At 42.9% G+C, this 22,943-nt stretch overlaps 1 protein-coding gene across 1 annotated transcript; it reads right to left on the bottom strand.

The window, feature by feature from the left end:
* Window positions 1–2,626: 2,626 nt before the first annotated feature.
* On the bottom strand, window positions 2,627–19,058 carry LOC144500991 (tubulin polyglutamylase ttll6-like). Its single transcript, XM_078224493.1, has 8 exons — window positions 19,023–19,058; window positions 17,998–18,128; window positions 15,590–15,746; window positions 13,726–13,869; window positions 8,332–8,417; window positions 6,228–6,453; window positions 5,007–5,188; window positions 2,627–2,819 (listed from the first exon to the last, which is right to left on the bottom strand). Exons 1-8 carry the CDS (start codon window positions 19,041–19,043, stop codon window positions 2,627–2,629), a joined length of 1,140 nt encoding a protein of 379 aa, XP_078080619.1. The 5' UTR covers window positions 19,044–19,058.
* Between the last annotated feature and the right edge of the window lie 3,885 nt (window positions 19,059–22,943).

Genomic DNA, 22,943 nt, shown 5'->3' with positions numbered 1-22,943 from the left:
AACCTGCCCAACCTTTCCTCATAAGACAATGCTCCCCTTCCTGGTATTAGTCTAGTAAACCTTCTCTGAACGGCTTCTAACGTCTTTACATCTTTCCTTAAATAAGATCAATACTGTACACAGTACTCCAGATGCCAGTCACTCTAGTACCTCCTTTCTCATTGTGCCTATTGTATTTAATATTTCACACTCTTCCTTTTCTACACTTTGCCAATGACAGATATTAAGCCAAATGGCCTGTAGTTTCCTGCTTTCTTTCTCCCTCCCTTTTTGAATAAAAGAGTTGCATTTTCTATTTTTCAGTCGAATGGCAACTTCCCCAAATCTAGCGAATTTTGGAAAATTAAAACCAACACATCAATTATCTCGCTAGCCACTTCTTTTACGACCCTAGGATGAAGTCCATCAGAACCCGGGACTTGTCAGCCTGCAGTTCCAACAGTTTGCTACATACCATCTCCTTGGTGGTTATAATTTTCCCAAGTTCCTCTCTCGCTTCCAATTCCTGATTTGCAGCTATTTCTGGGATGGTAGTTGTATCTGTTATAGTGAAACTAATGCAAAATACCTGGTCAATTCAGCCACCATCTCCTTATTTTCTATTATTAATTCCCAGACTCACTTTCTATCAGATCAACACTCACTTTGTTAACTCTTTTTTTACTTAAATGCCTATTGAAATCCTTACTAACTGTTTTTTTATATTTCTAGTTAGTTTTCTCTCACACACTCATTTTTCCCTCTTTATTAATCTTTTGGTCTTTCTTTGCTATTTTTTATAATCTGTCCAGTCTTCTGACCTGCCACCCATCCTTGTGCAGTCATACACTTGTTCTTTAAGGTTGATACCATCTTAATGTTTTTCGTTAACCGCAATTGGTCGATCTGCCCCTTGGAATTTTTCTTCCTCATTGGAATGTATCTTTTCTGAGTGTTGTAAAATATTTGTTTAAGTGTCTACCATGCTATCTCTATTGACATACCTTTAACTTCATTTGCTAGTTCACTTTAGCTAGTTCAGATTTTGTGCCCTCATAGCTGCCCATATTTAAGTTGAATATAATCTTGGAAGTACTCTTCTCTCCTTCAAACTGAATGTTAAATTCAATCATATTCTGATCACTGATACCTAGAGGTGCCTTGACTATACAATCATTTGTTAATCTTCTCTCATTGCACAATACCAGGTTCAGTATAGCCTGTTCTCTTGTAGGCTCCAAAACTAAGAGACTATCCCTAAGACACTCTGAACTCACCACTTTCACAAGGGGCTTTCACAAACAGCCCCTTTCATAACCTCGGGACAGAGCAAAGCACTATACAACCAATTAAGTAGATTTTGAAGCATTGCCACTGTTGTAATTTAGGAACTAAAGCAAGCCAATTTGCATATAGCAAGCTTGCGCAGACAGCAATTGATAATGATCGTTATTAATGTGTCTTTTTAGGAATTTTGGTTGAGGGATAAATATTGGGCAGGACATTAGACAATTCCTCTATTCTTCTTCTGGAATGCCATGGGGCCATTCATTTCCACCTGAGAGGGCAGATGGGGCCTCAGTTTAACCTGTCATCCAAAAGTTAGCACCTCGAACACAGTGCTGGCACTTGAAGTGTCAGCCTAGATTTTTGTGCTGAAGTCTCTGGAGGGTTGCTTGACCCCCGAGATCCTGACTCAAAGGTAAGGGCCTATTCCACTGAACCATGCGGTGACCCAGCGTGGTTTATTAATGAATTGACATTGGTCTTAAAACAAAATAGCACAGCAAGCAAAATGAGGTAGTTACAGGAACTAAGGGTGGAGGTGTTCGCAGCTTCTGCTTCATCAAAACTGCTGACGAGAGATTCTTCTGGTTCTGGGACTCTCCCCTCAGGTTTCTCTCTGGGTATTTCCGCCCTTTCAGCAGCAACTCCTTCTGCTCCTGCTTCTGCCGGATCTCCTGGCGCATCTGCCTACAATCAAAAGGTGAGAATTGCTCGGTAAGAATATTTTCCCGCCACAACCCTTCAATTTTCTACCCTTTTGTTCTGAAAGGAGTGCTCCCCACCTCCCCTGACCCTGGGCAGAGGCAACTAGATTGTTAGTTCACCCTATAATGAAGTGTGAGGCCCTACAGTGAATGAGTGCTAGTGTGCTAATGGCTGGTGGGAGAGACAGAGCATCAGAACAGATCCGAATCCTGCTTCGTCCGATATCCACACTCCCACAGTTTTCACAGGTAGCATGATAGAGATTGGAGGCAGGGAACCTTGTTAAGTTTTCCCTTTTCCACCAGTACATGATACCTGGCCACTGGGAGAATCAACAGCACTGCCCAACCAAGTTCAGCTAACTCAGTACAGAACACAAATTCATTTGTGAATCTGTCTTGTCTGCATGGTTCAGTTCCAGCTCAGGTGGCACATTTAGCCACAGAGCCTTTCAAGGAACCCAGTGTTCTCTTTTGAACAAAATAATATGACTCCAGGAGTCTAAATAATATACAGGGAGAGGGGCACTGGAGGGACCCTGAAGGGACAATGCAGGGGAACTAGCAGGGCAGTGGAGTGGAGTGACACTGGAGGGGCAGTGTAATATCCATTTTATTCCAGAAATAAAGAAGACTGTCATAAACCCAAATAAAATCTACCTGGCACATTCTTCCCGGGCCTTGGAAGCAATAGTTTCCTGGAAAAGGGAATGTTTGCATTTCAAGAATTTGTCATACTTTTCTGAACCAGTAATAGGATAAATTCTTCTGAAGTTTCCTATATTTTCATCTTCATATTTTTCCATCTGTTCCACCCAGGCAGCCTGGTTGCTTTTTATTTCATCAGCCCTAATTTGAAAAGAAAGGCACCAATTATTACTTTTGTGCTTTACTCTCGAGGCAGTCTTTAGACCTTTTGTTCTTGAATCAGCTGCTTATTACTATCCATTCTCTGCCCTTTCCTCCTTCTTCAGCGACAATAAAGATTTCAGGAGAAACCTCTTTAGCCAAAGAGTGGCGAGAATTTGGAACTTGCAACCACAGGAAAAGTTTGAGGCGAATAATAGAGATATATTTAAGGGGAAGCTGGATAAAAACATGAGGGAGAAGGGGTAGTTCTGATATGATATGCAGGTCAGGTAGACCTGCCATGCTAAATTGCCACTTAGTGTCCAAGGTGTGTAGGTCAGCTGGACTACTCATGGTAAATGCACTGAGTTACGGGGAAAGGGTGGGGAGCCTGGGTAATATGCTTTTTTGGAGAGTTGATGCAGACTTGATGGGCCGAATAACCTCCTTCAGCACTGTAGGGATTTTATGTAAATAGGGTTAGATGTAACAGGTGGGAGGAAGCTTGTGTGGAGCATAAACATACATAAACCAGTTGAGTCAAGTGGTCTTCTTCTGTACTGGTAATTTATGTATTACTGAAGTATTACTTTATCATTCTGCAAACCGACACACATAGCAACATTAGAAACTGGAGTACCTATTGAGCCTTTTGAGATTCTCCATCATTCAATTAGATTCTGGCTGATCGACATCTCAACACTATTCATTTACATTTGCCCCATATCCCTTGATACTCTCACTTAATAAAATCTCAGTCTTGAAGGCTCACAGAGCATTTTGAGGGAGAGAATTCCAAACTTCTACCATGGGTCGTGTGAGGAAAGTGCTTCCTGAATTTGCTTCCACCTAGCTCTGATTTTAGAATTGTGCCCTTGTTTCTTAATTCTCTCTCCAGGTGTGAAGCAGTGTCGCAGACAGCAGAGAGTCAAAACTACAAATCTTTCAATTCTTTCAAAATAATGGACAAAAAGTAATAGACCGGGGTTAATGTCAGCAAATCTGATTGGACCTATTCTGGGAGAGGTCACCATGTGACCTCACATTTCCAACAACCAAACGCTCACACTTCTATCATTGATCACTCTTCATTCAAAGCCTTGGTCAAAGTATTGTGTTCAGTTCTGGACGCCATTCTTTGAGTGGCCTTGGAGGGAATGCAATGTAGGTATACAAGAATTTTTTTTTATTCATTCGGGAACGTGGGCGTCGCTGGCTGGTCAGCATTTTTTGCCCATCCCTAGTTGCCCTTGTTCAGAGGGCAGTTGAGAGTCAACCACATTGCTGTGGCTCCGGAGTCACATGTAGGCCAGACCAGGTAAGGATGGCAGATTTCCTTCCCTAAAGGACATTAGTGAACAAGATGGGTTTTTACGACAATCGACAATGGTTTCATGGTCATTAGTAGATTCTTAATTCCATTTTTAATGAATTCAAATTCCACCATCTGCCATGGTGGGATTCGAACCCAGAACATTAGCTGAGTTTCTGGATTAATCGTCGAGCAATAATACCACTAGGCCATTGCCTCCCCTTAGATATCTGGAATCCAGAGATTAAAGTATAAACAGAGATTACAAACTGAGGTTGTAATCACTAGAATTTAGAAGGTTATAGGGTGATTATATCAAAGTCTTCAAGATATCAAGAATAGAGAAACAGGTAGAGTAGCTAAAGGGAAACTGTTTCTGTCGATTGGAGAGTGCAGGTCTGGGGAACATAGCCTAAAAGTTAGAGCCAGACTTCTGTGACAGTGAAATTTGAAAACAATTCTACATGCAAAATGTAAGAGAGGTTTGGAACTCGTTGGGCAGGATTTTCCAGCTGCGCTCACCCCAAAACCGGAAAATCCCGTTCGAGGTCAATGGACCTTTGTGTGGTCCACCCCAACCCCAACTCGCCATGATGCCTGTGGCCGGGGATGGGAAAATTCCCCCTGATATATCAGTGGCAACTGATATTAGATCAATTGTCAATTTTGTATATGAAATTTATAGAATTTTGCTAACAAAAAGCTTTTACAGATATGGGACAAAGGGAGGTGTATAAATTTATGGTCACAGATCAGCCATAATCTCGGCTTGGTGTTACAGATTCGAGAAACTAAATGGCCTATTCCAGTTTCTATACTCTATATTCAACTGGTTCATTGAAATATTTCACACTGGTTCTCTATCGCACAGATACCTGTCCTCCCGGGATTTGTAGATGTGAAGAAGTCGTTCATTTGTTCTACGCCTCTCCTCTTCTAGAACTTTCCGCCGGTCACAAGCACCAAGATTTATCATGCAAAAAGTATCGTAAAGAAGGTTATCTTTCACTTCTTGATCAAGTTTGGAGTCAGTGGTAAAACTCGGAGAATGGTTTACCTAAAATAGTCACAGTAAAATATGTTCGAGAATAAATGGGAGAAGAAATGCAACTACTGCAATCATCTTTGTAGAGAGTCTCAGCGCTAGCTTAAGTAAGAAGCACACCGGTTAAAAAAAATATTAAAGGGGCACTCTGCTTGAATAAGTTCTCACTTACACCTAGAGAACAAGCAGATACCTACACAGAGAATGCAGCTTCAAAATAATTGGCAAAAGAGCCTGTGGAGAGATGAGAATTTATTTTTAAAGTATATTTATTAGTGTCATAAGTAGGCTTACATTAACATTGCAATGAAGTTACTGTGAAAATCTCCAAGTCACCACACTCTGGCACCTGTTCGGGTACACAGAGAGAATTTAACATGGCTAATGCACCTAACCAGCACGTCTTTTGGACTGTGGGTGGAAACCGGAGCACCCAGAGGAAACACACACAGATACAGGGAGAACGTGCAAACTCCACACAGACAGTGACCCAAGTTGGGAATCGAACCTGGGTCCCTGGCGCTGTGAGGCAGCAGTGCTAACCATTATGCCACTCTGCCACCCCAACAAGTAGCAACAAGTTATTGTGATCTGGGATACCCGTGAGGAAAGGTGGTGGAAGCTGATTCAATTGTGATTTTGGATAAAGGCTTGAGAGAAAATTAGCTGGGCAAAGTGGAAAGCACGGTAAGAAGTCTCACAACACCAGGTTAAAGTCCAACAGGTTTATTTGGTAGCACAAGCTTTCGGAGCGCTGCTCCTTCATCAGGTGAGCAGCGCTCTGAAAGCTTGTGCTACCAAATAAACCTGTTGGACTTTAACCTGGTGTTGTGAGACTTCTTACTGTACCCACCCCAGTCCAACGCCGGCATCTCCACAATGTGGAAAGAACAGGGGGTGAAACTAACAGGATAGCTCTTTCAAAGAGCTCATACAGCACACTGGGCTGAATGGCCTCCTTTTCTGCTGTATGATTCTATGATTACGTGTTCTATGCAATTGACGGAACATCTACTTAGTGCATGTACATTTATCTCAAATATCTTTGTACCTCCAGCAGCCAGGGTTTCAGAGTTTGGTCCAGTAGGATATCAAAGCCAAGGATCTCAAAGCAAGCACTGCCAGAAATATGGTTAGGGAAGCACGTGAGATAATTGTGTTTCAGAACTGGATATGCCGCCAGGATAGTTTTGATGATCACATCTTCAATGCTGTTCCACAACCTCTCCAAATCATAGGCGTTATTCTCCATGTACTTGTTAAAGAAAGATAGCTTTCTAGAAGAAAACATTTTACAGACCAATCAGCAATAAACTTTTATAAATCATTTTTTATTTGTCAGACGGTCTTATCTAATTTAAAGCATAATTAATTTGTATCCATGTGAGAGCGCGCACAGTCAATAGTCGAGTGAATCGATTAAAGAGGCTATCACATTTTCCCCTTTATTACTGCAATGATCGATCGTTACAATTTTTCTTCTCTCTTCCAAATCCTTGTTAGTCCCATGGGCACCAACACTCTCTTGGGCTCTGGCCATACTTTGTGTACTTTGTGTATACTTTGCTCAGAGGAGGGCAGTTTTAAACTGAAGTCAATGGGATCTTTCTTAAAGCTTACAGATTTGTCATCATCGTGGCTTGTCTGGAATATTAAAGTGAGGCCTGAGTGGTGAACATTGGTGGTGTTCCTACCAAGCCAAGTGGGAAGTGGTTCCAGAGTCAGAAGGAATCCAGAAAGCTAAATTTTCATTTTTTCTTTCTTTATGAACTTCCCTGTGGGTCAGAAGTGCTGCTCTGGGCACCATGTGGAAAGCTTGGGCCTTCTTTGTGCTGAGTTTCCCTCCCGTCCTCCCAGCTGGAATGCCTGTCCAACCGTCTTGAAAACTTACCTCAGGATCTTAGGGTGCCAACTTTGTCTGCTCCCTTCCCTAGACTGAGGTTTCATCACATGTCCTACAGCCTTCAGCTGCTCCCCCCCACCCCCCGCTGACCATCCTCCACCCACCCCCCCGCCGACCTTCCTCCACCTCCCAACTTCCCACATTCACCCAACATGTTACTCATGTGAGACAACACCGTCCAACATTTAATCAGGAAGTCAACAGGCTCTCTATCCCCCAAGTGGATGGCTCTTGATTGTCAGTCAAGCAACAGTATAATTTACCATCATCATTTATAACTAATGCATGGAAATGTTCAAATAAAACTTATAAAAACACATTTTCTAAATATAAAAACTGAAAGTGCTGGAAAAACTCAGCAGGTCGGGCAGCATCTGTGGAGAGAGAAACTGAGTTAACGGTTCTAGTCAAACATGACTCTTCTTTGTCTCAGTACATGGCTGAGTTCTCCCTTCATAGAATCTTTCCTGGAAAATCTGCGTGAGACAATCCAATAGGTTTTAGCATTGGATCCCATGGGACTAAGATTGACGGCTGGTCAGTCTTCATTTTCTGGAATGCTTGATCCATTGATTTCCTTCAATCCTTCAAGGATGGGACACATCACAGGAGTTTTGAAGGATGAATCCTTTCTCCAAATTATGCCTTTTTGGGGTTGCAACATGGCCCTAATCTGGGTTGAAGGAAGAGGAAAATTGGGGGGGCACTGGAGAATAGAACAGGCAACCGACAGGGAGGTCTTGTAGGTCATGGGAAAACTTTGAGTCGGCTGAGGACTCAGAAGGTTCAATGGTTGGGAGGTTGTGAGGGGATAATTTGTAGGGTTTAAATACCCATAATTATTCCCACTTCAAAAACTCAGAAGAGGGTGAGCTAAGATCATGCATCTCCTGCAATAGGGGCGGAGTGGAGGGGTGTAAAAATTAGAAATTGAATGGGCAACTCACCTCAGGTTGATATAGACCTCCTCACAGACAGCTTAACAGAGGCCTGGAAGCGAATTGCCTGATAGCCATCTTGGCTTGGGAGATGGCTAGTGGCAAAGAGAGACCTAAAAAGGGGAAAAAAATAAAACGTCTTAAAAAAGAGGGGGAACAGGAGGTAATGAGCTATTGTGATAAGGGAAAAAGGGCTGTACTATCTCTCCTGCTGCACTGACAATTTTCCACATCTACTGCACTTTTACAAAGGGCATGCCCATTCTGCATCATGAGAAAACCATATACAGGTACACTGCTGCCGTGTGCCTCACCTTTTACTACCTTTGTTTTCATCCCGGACAAAGTTCTTGCTGTGCTTGTTGATAGAGTAGTTGGTAAGGTGCATACAGATATCCTCCTGTGAGAAACAGAAGGCAAAAGATTTGGTCTCTCTTTCAGGGAAATAACCTTCAATCATGATATTGAATTGCAGCTACATTGAGTGTCGCAATGCAATTGCTATTAACACAGTCACAGCAATTTCACAATGAGCAGAGAGGAGAAATAGACTCACAGGTACTGAGGTAGGTGTAGCTGGGGAATGAACAGTAGTTAGAAAAGAAGAAGAATGGTTGGGATTTTGTAGCTCCCTTCTCCTCAGGACTTCCCAAAGCACTCTCCTAACAATGAAGTACTATTTGAGTGTTGCCAATGTTGTAAGGTGGGGAAATGCATTTGTCAATTGCACAGCCACCTCCCACAAACAGTAACAAGGTAATGATCAGGTAATCTGTTTTAGTGAAGTTGCTTGAACGGTTAGGTATTGACAAGGATACTAGAAAAAACTCCCCTGCTTCTTTTTTGTATGGTGCTATGGAATCTTTTATATTGACCTTAGGGGAAGGCAGGACCTTGGTTTTATGTTTCTACCAAAAGGTTGATCTTCCAACATTGCAGCACTCCCTCAGTTTTGCACTGGGGATAGTAGCCTGGACTAACCTACGTTTCTGCAATGGGCCTTGAACACCAGCAAGAGTGCTGCTCACTGAGCCACGACTGACACACAATACACTGGAAAGGAATTATACTTCCAATGGGCCCAGCCACCCTTGCATTTCTCATTCAAGTAGACATTCTCCCATCTGTACGAACACACAAGCACACGAGTTAGGAGCAGGAGTGTGTCACTAAGTCCTTCAAGCATGCTCCACCATTCAATAAGATCATGGCTGACCTCACTATAAACTCCCACCTACCCTGATAATCTTTCACCCCCTTGTTTATCAAAAATCTAACCACGTCTACTTAAAAATATTCAAAGACTCTACTTCAGCTCCCTTTTGAGAAAGAGAGTTCCAAACACTCGCTCTAATCTGAAGAGAAAAATCTCATCTCTGTCTTAAAATGGGCGACCCCGACTGACCCCTAATTCTAGATTCTCCCACAAAAGGAAACATCCTTTTTACATCCACCTGTCAGGACACCTCAGGATTTTATATATTTCAATCTTACTCTTCTAATCTCCAGCAAATACAAGCCTAACCTGTCCAATCATTTATCAGAAGACAACCCACTCATTCTTTGTATCAGTCTAGTAAACCTTCCCTGAATTGCTTCTAATACAATTACATCCTTCCTTAACTAAGGAGACAAATGCTTTACTCAGTACTCCAGATGTGGTCTCAGGGTCCTGTACAAACGAAGAATAACCTCCTTACATTTGTATTGAATTTTCCTCGCAATAAACAACAACATTCTATGGGCTTTCTTAATTATTTGCTGCACCTGCATATAAGCTTTTTGTGATTCTTGTACTTGGACACCCAGATCCCCTCTGGATAATATTCTTCCTGCCAAAATAGACCATTTCACATTTTCCCACTTTATACTACATTTGCCAGATCTTTGCCCATTTGCTTAACCTATCTATATCAGCTTGTAACCTCCTCATGTCCTCTTTACAAGTTACTTTCCTACCTAACGTTGTGTCATCAGCAAATTTAGCAACCATACTTCTGCCCCTTCATCCAAGTTGTTTATATCAATTAGAAAAAAGCTGGGGCTTCAACACTGATCCCTGTGGCATACCACTCATTCCTCCCTGTGAACCAGGAAATGACCCATTTATGCCTACTCTTTGGTTCCTGCTAGCCAGTCAATACTCTATCCATGCCAATATCTAATCCCCTACACCATGAGCTTTCTTTTCCACAATAACATTTGATGTGGCATCTTTTCAAATGCTTTCTAGAAATCTAAGTACATTATATTCACTGTTCCCTGTTATCCACAGCACATGATACTTATCATGATAGAATCATAGAGGTTTACAGCACGGAAACTGGCCTTTTGGCCCAACTTGTCCATGCTGCCCTTTTTTTTTTAAACCATTAAGCTAGTCCCAATTGCCCGCATTTGGCCCATATCCCTCTATACCCATCTTACCCATGTAACTAACTAAATGCTTTTTAAAAGTCAAAATTGTACCCGCCTCTACTACTATCTCTGGCAGCTTGTTCGAGACACTCACCACCCTGTGAAAAAATTGTCTCTCTGGACCCCTTTGTATCTCTCCCCTCTCACCTTAAACCCATGTCCTCTAGTTTTAGACTCCCCTACCTTTGGGAAAAGGTATTGACTATCCAGCTGATCTATGCCCCTCATTATTTTATAGACCTCTATAAGATCACCCCTCAGCCTCCTACGCTCCAGAGAAAAAAGTCCCCATCTATTCAGCCTCTCCTTATAACTCAAACCATCAAGTACCAGTAGCATCCTAGTAAATCTTTTCTGCACTCTTTCTAGTTTAATAATGTCCTTTCTATAAAAGGGTGACCAGAATTGTACATAGCATTCCAAGTGTGGCTTTACCAATGTCTTGTACAACTTCAATAAGACGTCTCAACTCCTGTATTCAATGTTCTGACCAATGAAACCAAGCATGCTGAATGCTTCTTCACCACTCTGTCCACCTGTGACTCCACTTTCAAGGAGCTATGAACCTGTACTCCTGGATCTCCTTGTTCTATAACTCTCCCCAATGCCCTACCATTAACTGAGTAAGTCCTGCCCTGGTTTGATCGACCAAAATGCAATCAGGGATGGTACTATGAAAGGCAAATCACGTTAAATCAATTTATTGGAGTTACTTGAAGAAGGACCCATTGTTATTTGTCATTTATGTTAATGGTTTGCATGAGAATATAGGAGGTATGAAATCATCATAGAAATCATAGAATCCCTACAGTGCAGAAGGAGGCCATTCGGCCCATCGAGTCTGCACCGACCACAATCCTACCCAGGCCCTACCCCCGCATATTTTACCCGCTAATCCCTCTAACCTACGCATCCCAGGACTCTAAATTTATCTAAATTAAACTCCATCTACCATTCGTCAGCCCACTGGCCCAATTGATCAAGATCCCGTTGCAATCCGAGATAACCTTCTTCACTGTCTGCTATGCCACCAATCTTGGTGGCATCTGCAAAATTACTAACCATATACTGGTAGCACAGTGGTTAGCACTGCTGCTTCACAGCTCCAGGGTCCCGGGTTCGATTCCCGGCTCGGGTCACTGTCTGTGTGGAGGTTGCACATTCTCCTCGTGTCTGCGTGGGTTTCCTCTGGGTGCTCTGGTTTCCTCCCACAGTCCAAAGATGTGCGGGTTAGGTTGATTGGCCAGGTTAAAAAAATTGCCCCTTAGAGTCCTGGGATGCGTAGGTTAGAGGGATTAGCGGGTAAAATATGCGGGGGTAGGGCCTGGGTGGGATTGTGGTCGGTGCAGACTCGATGGGCCGAATGGCCTCCTTCTGCACTGTAGGGATTCTATGATTTCTATGATGATTTCATACCTCCTATATTCTCATCCAAACCATTAACATAAATGACAAATAACAATGGGTCCTTCTTCAAGTAACTCCAATAAATTGATTTAACGTGATTTGCCTTTCATAGTACCATCCCTGATTGCCTTGAATTTTTCCTAGTGTCCTGTTATCTTCTAACATTTTCCCTATGACAGATGTTAAGCTAACTGGCCTGTAGTTTCCTGCTTTCCTTCTCCCTTTTTGAATAAAGGAGTGAGATTTTCTCATTTATGATCTAATGGCATCTTCCCCGAATCGAGGGAACTTTGGAAAATTAAAACCAATGTGTCATCTCACTAGCCTCTTCTTTGAAGACCCTAGGATGAAATCCATCAGGGGACTTGTAAACCTGCAGTTCCAACAATTTGATAAGTACTACTTCCCTGGTGATTGTAATTTTTCCAAGTTCCTCCCTCCTGATTTACAGACATTTCTGGGCTGTTACTTGTATCCCCTACAGTGAATACTGACGCACAATACTTAAATCCATCTGTCATCCCTTTATTTTCCATTATTATCTCCCAGACTCATTTTCTATAGGACCAACATTCACTTTGTCAACTCTTCTTATTTTAATCAATATAGAAACTCCTACAGTCCATTTCTATATTTGTAGCTACTTTTCTCTCATACTCTAACATTTCACCCCTTAGTAATCTTTATGTCATTCTTTGCTGTACTTTATATTCTGTCCAAAATTCTATGAGTGCTGATAGGCTGGTTTACCATAAGATGCATCATAACCAAGCTCAATCCTGTTCCCACACAAGAATGTTCCATTGCGACCATTTGTCTGGGAACCCTGGTTGATTTTAATCCTGCCAAGCACAGAAACATCGATTTATTGTGTTCCCATTTTTAAAAAGTGCAAATGAAAGATGGAGTCAGTTAGATACCGAGGAGGCAACTTCAGCCTAACCCTCCAAGCTGATGAATCGGGTGCAATGCTGCATTTATCCTCTGTGTAATCTTCTTCCTTGAATTCAAGGAAGACTATCATTGAGTGGGTTACAGTATTGCAAACTCTGGTTGCAAATAATCCTGGAGTTTTCATCACCTGGTGTCCTACCTCTGATTCCAAATGGCCAGGAACAGGATTGATCTTGTCTGTGATGCATCTTCTGGTAAACCAGCCCATCAGTACTCACAGAATATTGGACAGCATATAAAGAACAACGAAGAATGACAAAAAGATTACTAAGGGGTGAAACATTATGAGAGAAAACTAGCTACTAATATAAAAATGGACTGTAGGAGCTTCTATATCGATTGAAATGAGAAAATAATTAACAAAGCCAGTGTTGTTCCCATAGAAGGTGAGTCTGGAGAGATAATAACGGAAAATTGCCTCACCTGATCACTCACCTGGTCTGAAAGCACATGCTACCAAATAAACCTGTTGGACTTTAACCTGGTGTTGTGAGACTTCTTACTGTGTTTACCCCAGTCCAATGTCAGCAACTCCACATCATGGAAAATAAAGGGATGGCAGATGAATTGAACATGTATTTTGCTTTGTTATTGACCGTTCCAGTCAAACACCATTTTCCTATCATCTCAAGTATTAGCATCGCTAATAAACACAAATGTTCAAAATGGGAATTCCATCTTAACACTCTTTTTCGCAGCATAGTCCAGGATACCCACCTTCAATTGCTGGAGACTCCAGTACAATGCTGGATGGTTGACAACCCTTTTTGAAGATGAAAAACCAACATTTCACCTAAACTACTGGGATCGTCACCTGACAAATTGGGTTAAAGTCATCCCATCGGAAAACAAACCTATTATATTTATACAAATTAACAAGACTTCAATTTTCTTTGAGCTTTAACTAACAAACCAACAGGGTTACTTACCAGATTCCTATCAGTGGGTTCAGCATACTTTGTGGTGGCAAAACGGATCAGGCCCTCGTCGTAGAAATATATTCGTAGAGGGTCACAGGAAGTAATCAAAACATAGAGTCTGAGGTCAAACTTGAACCCATCCAAGATGAAAGGCTGCACAGGAAGTAAAGGGTGATTATGTGCATTGTAAAATCTAAAACATTGCTGCTGTATCTTTATAGAGAGTGGGCTTATGGTCAATATTCCCTTGTCCTTTCTTTGTTCTGTGTAATGACCTCAATGAGGCCCATGAGATTGACCTCTTGAGCTTCCTGATTGAGGTGATGATCGCCTGCAGTCATCTGACCTGACTGTCTGCCCCTCTACGCGGCCGGGTATCCCTGGAGTGGGAGCGTGCAGTGTCTGAGGGCACTGTTAACGCCTTCTGTACCCGCTGGGCACTGCAGGGGCTGGGGCGCATTATTGACCCCTTTAATCACATTTTGATTTGATGTTTTAAGTTTCCTTTCCACTTTGTCCTTTGTTTTGAGCGGTCCCCCTCCTTTTGGGAACTGCCCCTTTTAATTTGATTTAGTTGGCCAAAAGGATTGGCATTGATTGCCTGTCCAGTCAGGGAGTCTCACCTATATATATATATATTGATGAGTGTCAGGGCTACTTTGTACCTTTGTACTATTCCACTCTTAGGAGTCGAATAGAGTTTGCAAATAAAGGGAATCTGGTGAAGGGACACCGGCCCGAGGATTTATGTCATTATGTTTGCCCTGTTTGTTGCACTGCTGCTGGACATTTCAGATTGCTGGATAGATGTGCACTTGTGCATCTTAGAAGGAACATTGGGCACAGTATCTGCTGGTGGTGGGGGTTGGGGCAGGTTTTGTCTGTGTTATTTTTGCCTCTCACAGGAGATGATGTGATGCTGTGTTAATGACATGCAAAGTCCTAGTAATGCCCCCCCCTACCCCCCCTTCACATGTTCATAATGGAGTTCCTTATCCAAACCAATGTCATAAAGGTAAGAATTTTCCTTTACAAATGTCCACATATTGACATTAATATATGACAGGAAACAGTGTGGCATAGGATGATACCGTTGGAATGTACACTTGGCAAAGCATGCATGGACGGAATCCCGCTGGGGTATGTTAACCAAGTGATGCTGTCTTTTCATGCCTGGGCAGTAAACAGGATGGATATTCAACCACACAGGGCATCACAGCCAAGCCAAATTCTGGCTTCAACTTGATGACCCAACTCCCCATTTTGTTAGTGTTTTGTTCAAACAATTATTGCCAAATGGGGTGGAATTTGAGGCACAACCAATCGAGGAACAAGTCAAAACCCCGCCATGAAAATCAAGGCAGGGATCATGTGTATAACGATGATAATTATGCTATGCCCAAATTTCCTCAACCTTTTATAAAAGTCATCTTTTTTATCTCTGTTTATTTGAATATACTTTTCTGACATTTCATTAAAAACTGAAAACTAATTGATTGCAGGTTCTGGAATGTGCAGGAATGATGCAAGACACCTTAAAACTTTAATCTTCATATAAATAACGAGGAATATATGTTGTGAATTTCCTGGGACTTAAAGGTCAAGGTGGATAAGGATGGGGAGAGATATAAAATAGCTCATTTTACACCAGCAGAGTGAGTCAAGATCTAACCTGGCAGAGTTCTTAAAATGCGGAAGGGATTTGTCACAGGACAAAGATCCCAGCAATGGCTTTTTTCACCCCTCTTGTCACATCATGTTTATAGTGGAGTTCTTTATCCAAACCAATGTCATAAAGTTAGAATTTTTCTTTATGAATGTCCATGTATTAACATGAATGTAACAGGAAACAGTGTGGCACAGGATAAAATACCTTTGGAATGTACACTTGGCAAACCATGTCTTCCCCTGGTTTAACTTCACTCGTGTTCCTCGTCAAAAAGATGCCACGTCCCTGACATTCAGAATCAGGTTTGCAAATGAAGGTCTTGGATTTCCTCACTCTGCTGTAGACCATAAACTCATGATAACTGTAGAAAGAAGCATTTTTCAGACAAAATAGAGAGCATATAAAAGAAAAAACTTGCACTTCTAACCACCTTTCACAACCACATGATGCAAACTTACAGCCAATTAAGTATTTTTGGAGCTTACACACTGTTGTCATGTAGGAAATGTCCACATAATTTGTGTGCAGCAATGGCGGTACTTAATGGAGGCGACGGGAGTTCTCACCCGCTGGCTGGAGAGCTGGCAAGAGCCCCCCATCACCTAATTTCAGGAAGGCCCAAAGCATTACATGCCATTCAGCTAGTTAACTGGCATTGGTGGGCCTTCCCCAGGGTCAAGGTGTCTCTGGTGAAAGTCCCACCCACTGGGAGCTGCTGACCAGAACCTAGCAGCTCTGTTGAACAGCAGTGTCGCTAGAGAGATGATGGCTGTTGGCAGAATGACACCCACCTGAGATCGAGGGTGGGGCTTTTCAACCGCGCTCGCCCTGAAACTGGAAACCTCCGCCCGAGGTCAGCAGACCTCTCCATGATCCACTCCTCACTCCGTGGCAGGCGGGACAGGAAAACTCCCCCCCCCCCCCAGGATCGTATTTGGATCCCAGGCCACAGATGAGTGATGGCAGATTGGTGGACAGGGAGGGGGGTTGTCGCAGGGGAGGGAGATTGGCAACAAAGGCAGGGGATGGCTCTCAGCAGGTACCCACCCTCACCCCACACTTCCCAATGCCAGGTCACTCGATAAAGCACTGAGCGCCCTTAAATGAGGTGCACCCCTGGGAGTCCCCAAGTAACTCCACATGGGATTGCTGGTTATGACTATCACACAGCGAGCCAACTTCCTGTCGCTGGATTAATACCAGCAGCAGTGAAATGAAGCTTTGAGTGGCCACTTAGAGTTTCTCAGTTGGCAATGGGGCCTTCCTGCCAGGGATTTAATTTGGGGTCGAGGCAGGAAGGTGGATGGGTCCCTTCCCACCACCCTCATGTCTGACTAAATGCTGCACCACCCCCCCAGTTCCCCACCCCTATAAGCACTAAACTCGCCATGGGGAGGGCATTAAATTCTGCCCCAAGCTTCCACAAGCAACAGTGTTGATCAGACAATTTGTTTTTAGTGAGGTTGGTTGAGGGATAAATATTGCCCAGGACCCTGGAGAGAACAACCCAACTGTTCTTCTTCAACGTAGCAGCCATAGGATATTTTCACTTCATTTGAGAGGCCAGGCAGGGCTCCAGTTTAAAGTGTAATGGCACAGATGGAACCTCTGACAGTTCAGGGCCATTCCCATACTGCACTGGGAGTGTCAGCCTGGCTTTTGTGGAGCAGAATTTAATCCCACAACCTAGTTAGATGTTAATAACCAAGAGACAAGGATTTAAAGTAATTGTAGGAAGGATTAAAAAGTAAAGTGATGTTTATTTATTTGTCACAAATAAGGCTTACATTGACACTGCAATGAAGTCACACTCCAGCGCCTGTTCGGGTCAATGCACCTAACCAGCATGTCTTTCAAATCCAATCATTAGAGAGGAGTTGAGGAGAAATGTTTCTATTTAGAGGATGGTAGGGGTCTGGAATGCACTGCTTGAAAAGGGTAGTAATGGTGGAAACTTTCATCGCATTTAAAAAAATACTTGGATATGCACTTGAAGTAAACTAAAAGGCACCAGACAATGAGCAAAAAGTAGGATTAGGCTGGATAGCTCTTTCGTTGATGCCACAGACACAATGGGCCAAATGGCCTCCTTCTGTGTTGTAAAGTTTCTGTTGTTCATTTTCAGAGGTGAAGATAAGCACGTTTCTCATTTGGAGTCTTTGGTAGGGTTCCGGCAAGTACGTAGGTAACTGCCAAGGCCCATCAACATCTGGAATATTCTCCTGCACTTAGTCTACCCCAACAATGTTCCTTAGCCACAACCATAGAAGAGCATTAATACTACTACTGCATTAATATGACCATTTGTTTTCTAATTCCCAAAATATCCAGATGATGATCTCACGGAGTAAGTTTGTGATTTTTTTGGATAGAGCCTCTAATCTAAGAAGAACTAGACTCAGACAGTCCGAACACTTGGGATCTTGTGGGGAACAGGCAGAGGAATCATCATTCCATTTGAACTTGAATGCAAGTCCCAGAGGTGAAAGTTCAGCTTCTAACCCGTTGCAATGCCCAGTGTCTGTTTCCATGTCCTGTCCTGTAATTATAGCTTTAGTCTATTATTACTGTGCCATGAAGTACTTTCACTCCCTGGCCCGTATTGAACTTACTCAGATGGCAGACACCATGTTTTGGGGAAAATGTTGTAATCCTTTGGGTATAGCTTTAACATCCTATTTAGGTTGCGAGCCAGCAAATCCTTCCTGCAGATCTCATTCATCCCAGGAAAATGATTAATTTTCTGTATAATGAGAAAGGTTATCAGTCCTCTTTGACTGTACACAGGTTGAACACATGTCATAGTTTTTGCTCTACTGACTAATTCAGGTGAAGGGTCCAACAGCTGCTGGCTGCCCTCCAGCACCTCATCAATGACTCTCCCAACCAGTTAATTTACCATGGCGGGGGTTGCAATCCTATATTTAACCTCTTATCCTTTCAACAGCAGTCATTTCATTGCAACCAAGAGCAGGAGCCTGGAATGTTGTAGTTCACCTGAAGCAAGAGGTTCTGTGGCCAATTTAGTGTCACTGGTGTCATTGTTGAGATTTGCTGATTAGGATCTTGTTACTTTTTTGTGACTTCAATTTCTGTAGCACCTTTCACAATCGCAGCACATCCCATAGTGCTTTGTGTCCTGTTAAGTACTTTGTATTGTAGGAAGGGCAGCAGTCAATTTGTACACAGCAAAATCCCACAAACAATAATGTTCCCGATAATCTGTGGTTTGGTTATTAGGTCGAGGATTAACTTTCCAATTGACAATGGGGAGAACAGCCCTACTCTCCTCTAAATAGGATCTTTTATGTCTGCCCGACTAAAGCTTTAGTTTAACATCTCCTGCTAAAGACAGGTCTCCAGTAGTGCAGCACTCCCTCAGTCCTGGCATTGGGAGTGTGCACCTGATTATGTGCTCAAGTCTCTGGAGTGAGATTTGAACTCATAACATTCTGTCCTTCTGTCTCAAGAAGTAAAACGTGTTCCCAACAAATCCACAGCTCACAACTCTCACCCAAAGTCACACTGTTATTGCATTTATCAACTGAGCCATCCACAGACTGAAATGTAAATGTTGGGTGAGGTCTTCCTGGGAAATGGTCATTTCTCCTTCTCAGGTAAACAGCTGGCTAATTACCTGGTAGCGTTTCAGTTCCATGGCTTTGTCCAATGAGACTGAATAGTCAGTCCAGAACAGAGTCCATTCCTCATCGTCACCCACCTCCTTCAACCCAAACTGATTGGCTGTCCGACGAACTACAAAAAACAAAAAGCAGTAGATGTTAACTCCATAACTCTAAATCTGAGACCGATAGACTGCTGTTAGCCAAGGTTATTAAGAGATATGGAGCCAAGGTAGGAGAATGGAATTAAGATACAGATCATTGGTGGAACAGAGTCATGGGGCTAGATTTCCTTTTCTTGCTCCTATGTTTCTAAACCATGAGCTGAATATTAACAATTTGTCACCTCCAACTGGACTTGTGGACTTTCCAAAAGTTCACTCACTTAATTATCAACTTGCTAAGGATAGTTTTTAACTTTTGTAACTGTTTGCAAGTCTCCAGTGAGCGTACCTGTCCTTCCACTTTTGAAATAGGGAAAAAAGATTATCAATCTTCCAATTGGTAAACATTTGCAGGAATTCCTTAGTGGTTTGAGGGTCTGAGGAGTGTGTTCTATATATAGGACATCCCTAGGGGGTTTTCAATATGTAAAGAAGGTCCCTGGGGGCATTTCTGTATTTGCATGGGTCCCTGGGACTTTTTAAATATTTAAATGTTAAATGTAAACAGGTTCAGATGTCTCAGATGTTATCAAAATTTGATTGGGACACAAGACAAATGTTTAAAAAATCATTCATTTGAAGGTGCCACTAACTGCAGGAGAATCAAGTAAGGAGATTGAAAGCATGGTTAGGTTTGGCAAAGAAAAGTATGATTAAAAATAATGAATTTTACAGGTGAAGAGAGAATAAGAGAACAGACAATTAAGGAAATAAGAATTAACATGTTCACAGTTTATAGTTTTAATTAAAATAGCTTATCGAGGTAATTATTTTTATAGACACGAGTTAACAATACAAAGCTATTTGTCATATTTTTTCAATAGCATCTCCCAAAGCCACAACCTCCACAACCTAGGGGACAAGGACAGAAGGCAATGTGAACACCATTGCTTCCAGGTTCCTTTCCAGCTACACACCATCCACACCTAAAGTTTAAAGTTTATGTTTTAGTGTCACAAGTAGGCTTACATTAACACCGTAGTGAAGTTACTATGAAAATTCCCCAGTTGCCACACTGGCACCTGTTCAGATACACTGAGGGAGAATTTAGCACGGCCAATGTACCTAACCAGCACATCTTTTGAACTGTGGGAGGAAACCAGAGCACCCACAGGAAACCCATGCAGACACAGGGAGAATGCGCAGACTCTGCACAGACAGTGACCCAAGGCGGGAGTCGAACCCAGATGCCTGGCGCTGTGAGGCAGCAATGCTGACCACTGTGCCACAATGCCACCAGAAATAATTCAGAATAGCGTGAGTGTTATTGAGGGGAGTGCTACTGAGGGGAGTGCTACTGAGGGGGAATGCTACTGAGGGGGAATGCTATTGAGGGGGAATGCTACTGAGGGGAGTGCTACTGAGGGGAGTGCTACTGAGGGGAGTGCTACTGAGGGGGAATGCTACTGAGGGGGAATGCTACTGAGGGGGAATGCTACTGAGGGGGAATGCTACTGAGGGGGAATGCTACTGAGGGGGAATGCTACTGAGGGGAGTGCTACTGAGGGGAGTGCTACTGAGGGGAGTGCCACTGAGGGGAGTGCTACTGAGGGGTAATGCTACTGAGGGGTAATGCTACTGAGGGGGAATGCTACTGAGGAGAATGTTACTGAGGGGAGTGCTACTGAGGGGAGTGCTACTGAGGGGAGGCGGTGGCATAGTGGTAATGTTGGTGGGCTAGCAATCCATCTCTAGGATGAAACTCCAGCCCATTCAGCGTCAAACTAACCCATATGGACATACAAGGCCCATTGTTCAATCCATGGTCTGTGTTCAGTAAATTGACCTCATCCTGGGAGGCTAGTGAGGGAAAGCATTCAGCTTTACTGCCCTTGAATTGGGAGATAAGGGAGAGGGCAGTATGGGGGCGGGGTGGGGGGGGGGGGGGGGGCTGCAGGGAGGGGGGTTAGAGGACATCAGGAGGAGAATCAAATACAGTTCTTATTACTGATTACTAGTCAGTGCCTCACGCTGGAAAGTTGACAGCAGCATTGAATTCAGCTCTCAGGCCCTCCTCATAACTAAATCTTCCACTAACTCGGCTCACTGATAGGGAACAGTTGGTGCTTATAGAATCATAGAATAGTACAGTACAGAAGGAGGTCATTCAGCCCATTAGACCTGTGCTGGCTCTTCAAAAGAGCTATCCAATTATCCCCACTCCCCCTCTTCTTTCCCAAAGACCTGCATGTTTTCCCTTTAAGTATTTATTGAAATCCATTTTGAGAGGTTTGTTTGGAATCTGCTTCCACCACTCTTTCCGCCAGCGCATTCCAGTCTGCAACAAGTGGCTGCGTAAAAAATAATTCATCTCATCTCACCTTTTTTTTCAACGCCAATCACCTTAAGTCCATTTCCTCAGGTTACTGATGCTCTGTCACTGAAAATAGTTCCTCCCTATTTACACTATCCCTTTATGGTTTTAAACACATCTAACGGACCACCTTGTTCCAAGGAGAACAATCTCAACTTCTGCAGTCTCTCGACATCACTAAAGTCCCACATCCCTGGCATCATTCTGGTAAATCTCCTCTGCAACCTGTTGAAGGTGTTGACATCCTTCTTAAAGTATGGAATTGCATCTCAGAATGAATCAGCTGTATCCAAAAAGGTGAGAGTATCATTGAGGGATGTGTTACTGAAGGGAGGTGGTGGCATAGTGGTATTGTCGCTGGACTAGCAATCCAAAGACCCAGGTTCAAATCCCACCACAGCAGGTGGTGAAATTTGAATTTAATGAAAATCCTGGATGACCATGAAACCATTGGGGACATGAGAAGTATTTGGCAGGTAGGCTCAAGGAAAACCCTAAAGCTTTCTATAGGTATGTCAGGAATAAAAGAGTGACTAGGGTAAGATTAGGGCCAGTCAAGGACAGTCGTGGGAAGTTGTGCGTGGAGTCTGAAGAGATAGGAGAGGTGCTATATGAATATTTTTCATCAGTATTCACGCAGGAAAAAGACAATGTTGTCGAGGAGAATACTGAGATACAGGCTATTGGACTAGATGGGATTGAGGTTAATAAGGAGGAGGTGTTAGCAATTCTGGAAAGTGTGAAAATAGATAAGTCCCCTGGGCTGGATGGGATTTATCCTAGGATTCTCTGGGAGGCTAGAGAGGAGATTGCAGAGCCTTTGGCTTTGATCTTTATGTCGTCATTGTCTACAGGAATAGTGCCAGAAGACTGGAGGATAGCAAATGGTGTCTCCTTGTCCAAGAAGGGGAGTAGAGACAACCCTGGTAATTATAGACCAGTGAGCCTTACTTCTGTTGTGGGCAAAGTTTTGGAAAGGATTATAAGAGATAGGATTTATAATCATCCAGAAAGGAATAATTTGATTAGGGATAGTCAATAAGGTTTGTGAGGCACGACCTACCCTTCACAAAACCGTATTGACTGTCCCTAATCAAATTATTCCTTTCTGGATGATTATAAATTTTTGTGAAGGGTAGGTCGTGCCTCACAAACCTTATTGAGTTCTTTGAGAAGGTGACCAAAGAGGTGGATGAGAGTAGAGTAGTTGATGTGGTGTATATGAATTTCAGTAAAGCGTTTGATAAGGTTCCCCACGGTAAGCTATTGCAGAAGATACGGACGCATGGGATTGAGGGCGATTTAGCGGTTTGGATCAGGAATTGGCTAGCTGTGAGAAGACAGAGGGTGGTGGTTGATGGGAAATGTTCATCCTGGAGTTCAGTTACTAGTGGCGTACTGCAAGGATCTGTTTTGGGGCCACTGCTGTTTGTCATTTTTATAAATGACCTGGATGA

The sequence above is a fragment of the Mustelus asterias genome, chromosome 11 (genome assembly GCF_964213995.1).
Source record: "Mustelus asterias chromosome 11, sMusAst1.hap1.1, whole genome shotgun sequence".
NCBI classification, from domain to species: Eukaryota; Metazoa; Chordata; class Chondrichthyes; order Carcharhiniformes; family Triakidae; genus Mustelus; species Mustelus asterias.
The sequence above is the reverse complement of the archived record's forward strand: the minus strand, read 5'-3'. Positions and strand labels throughout refer to the sequence as shown.

Coding starts and splice junctions, on each gene's coding strand:
- LOC144500991 (XM_078224493.1), bottom strand. CDS start 19,043: ATGGAACTGAAACGCTACCAG. Junction 8,418..13,725: donor AACCCACTGATAGGAATCTG/GTAAGTAACCCT, acceptor TGTTTCTCACAG/GAGGATATCTGTATGCACCT. Junction 6,454..8,331: donor GAAAACAAAGGTAGTAAAAG/GTGAGGCACACG, acceptor GTTTTCTTCTAG/AAAGCTATCTTTCTTTAACA.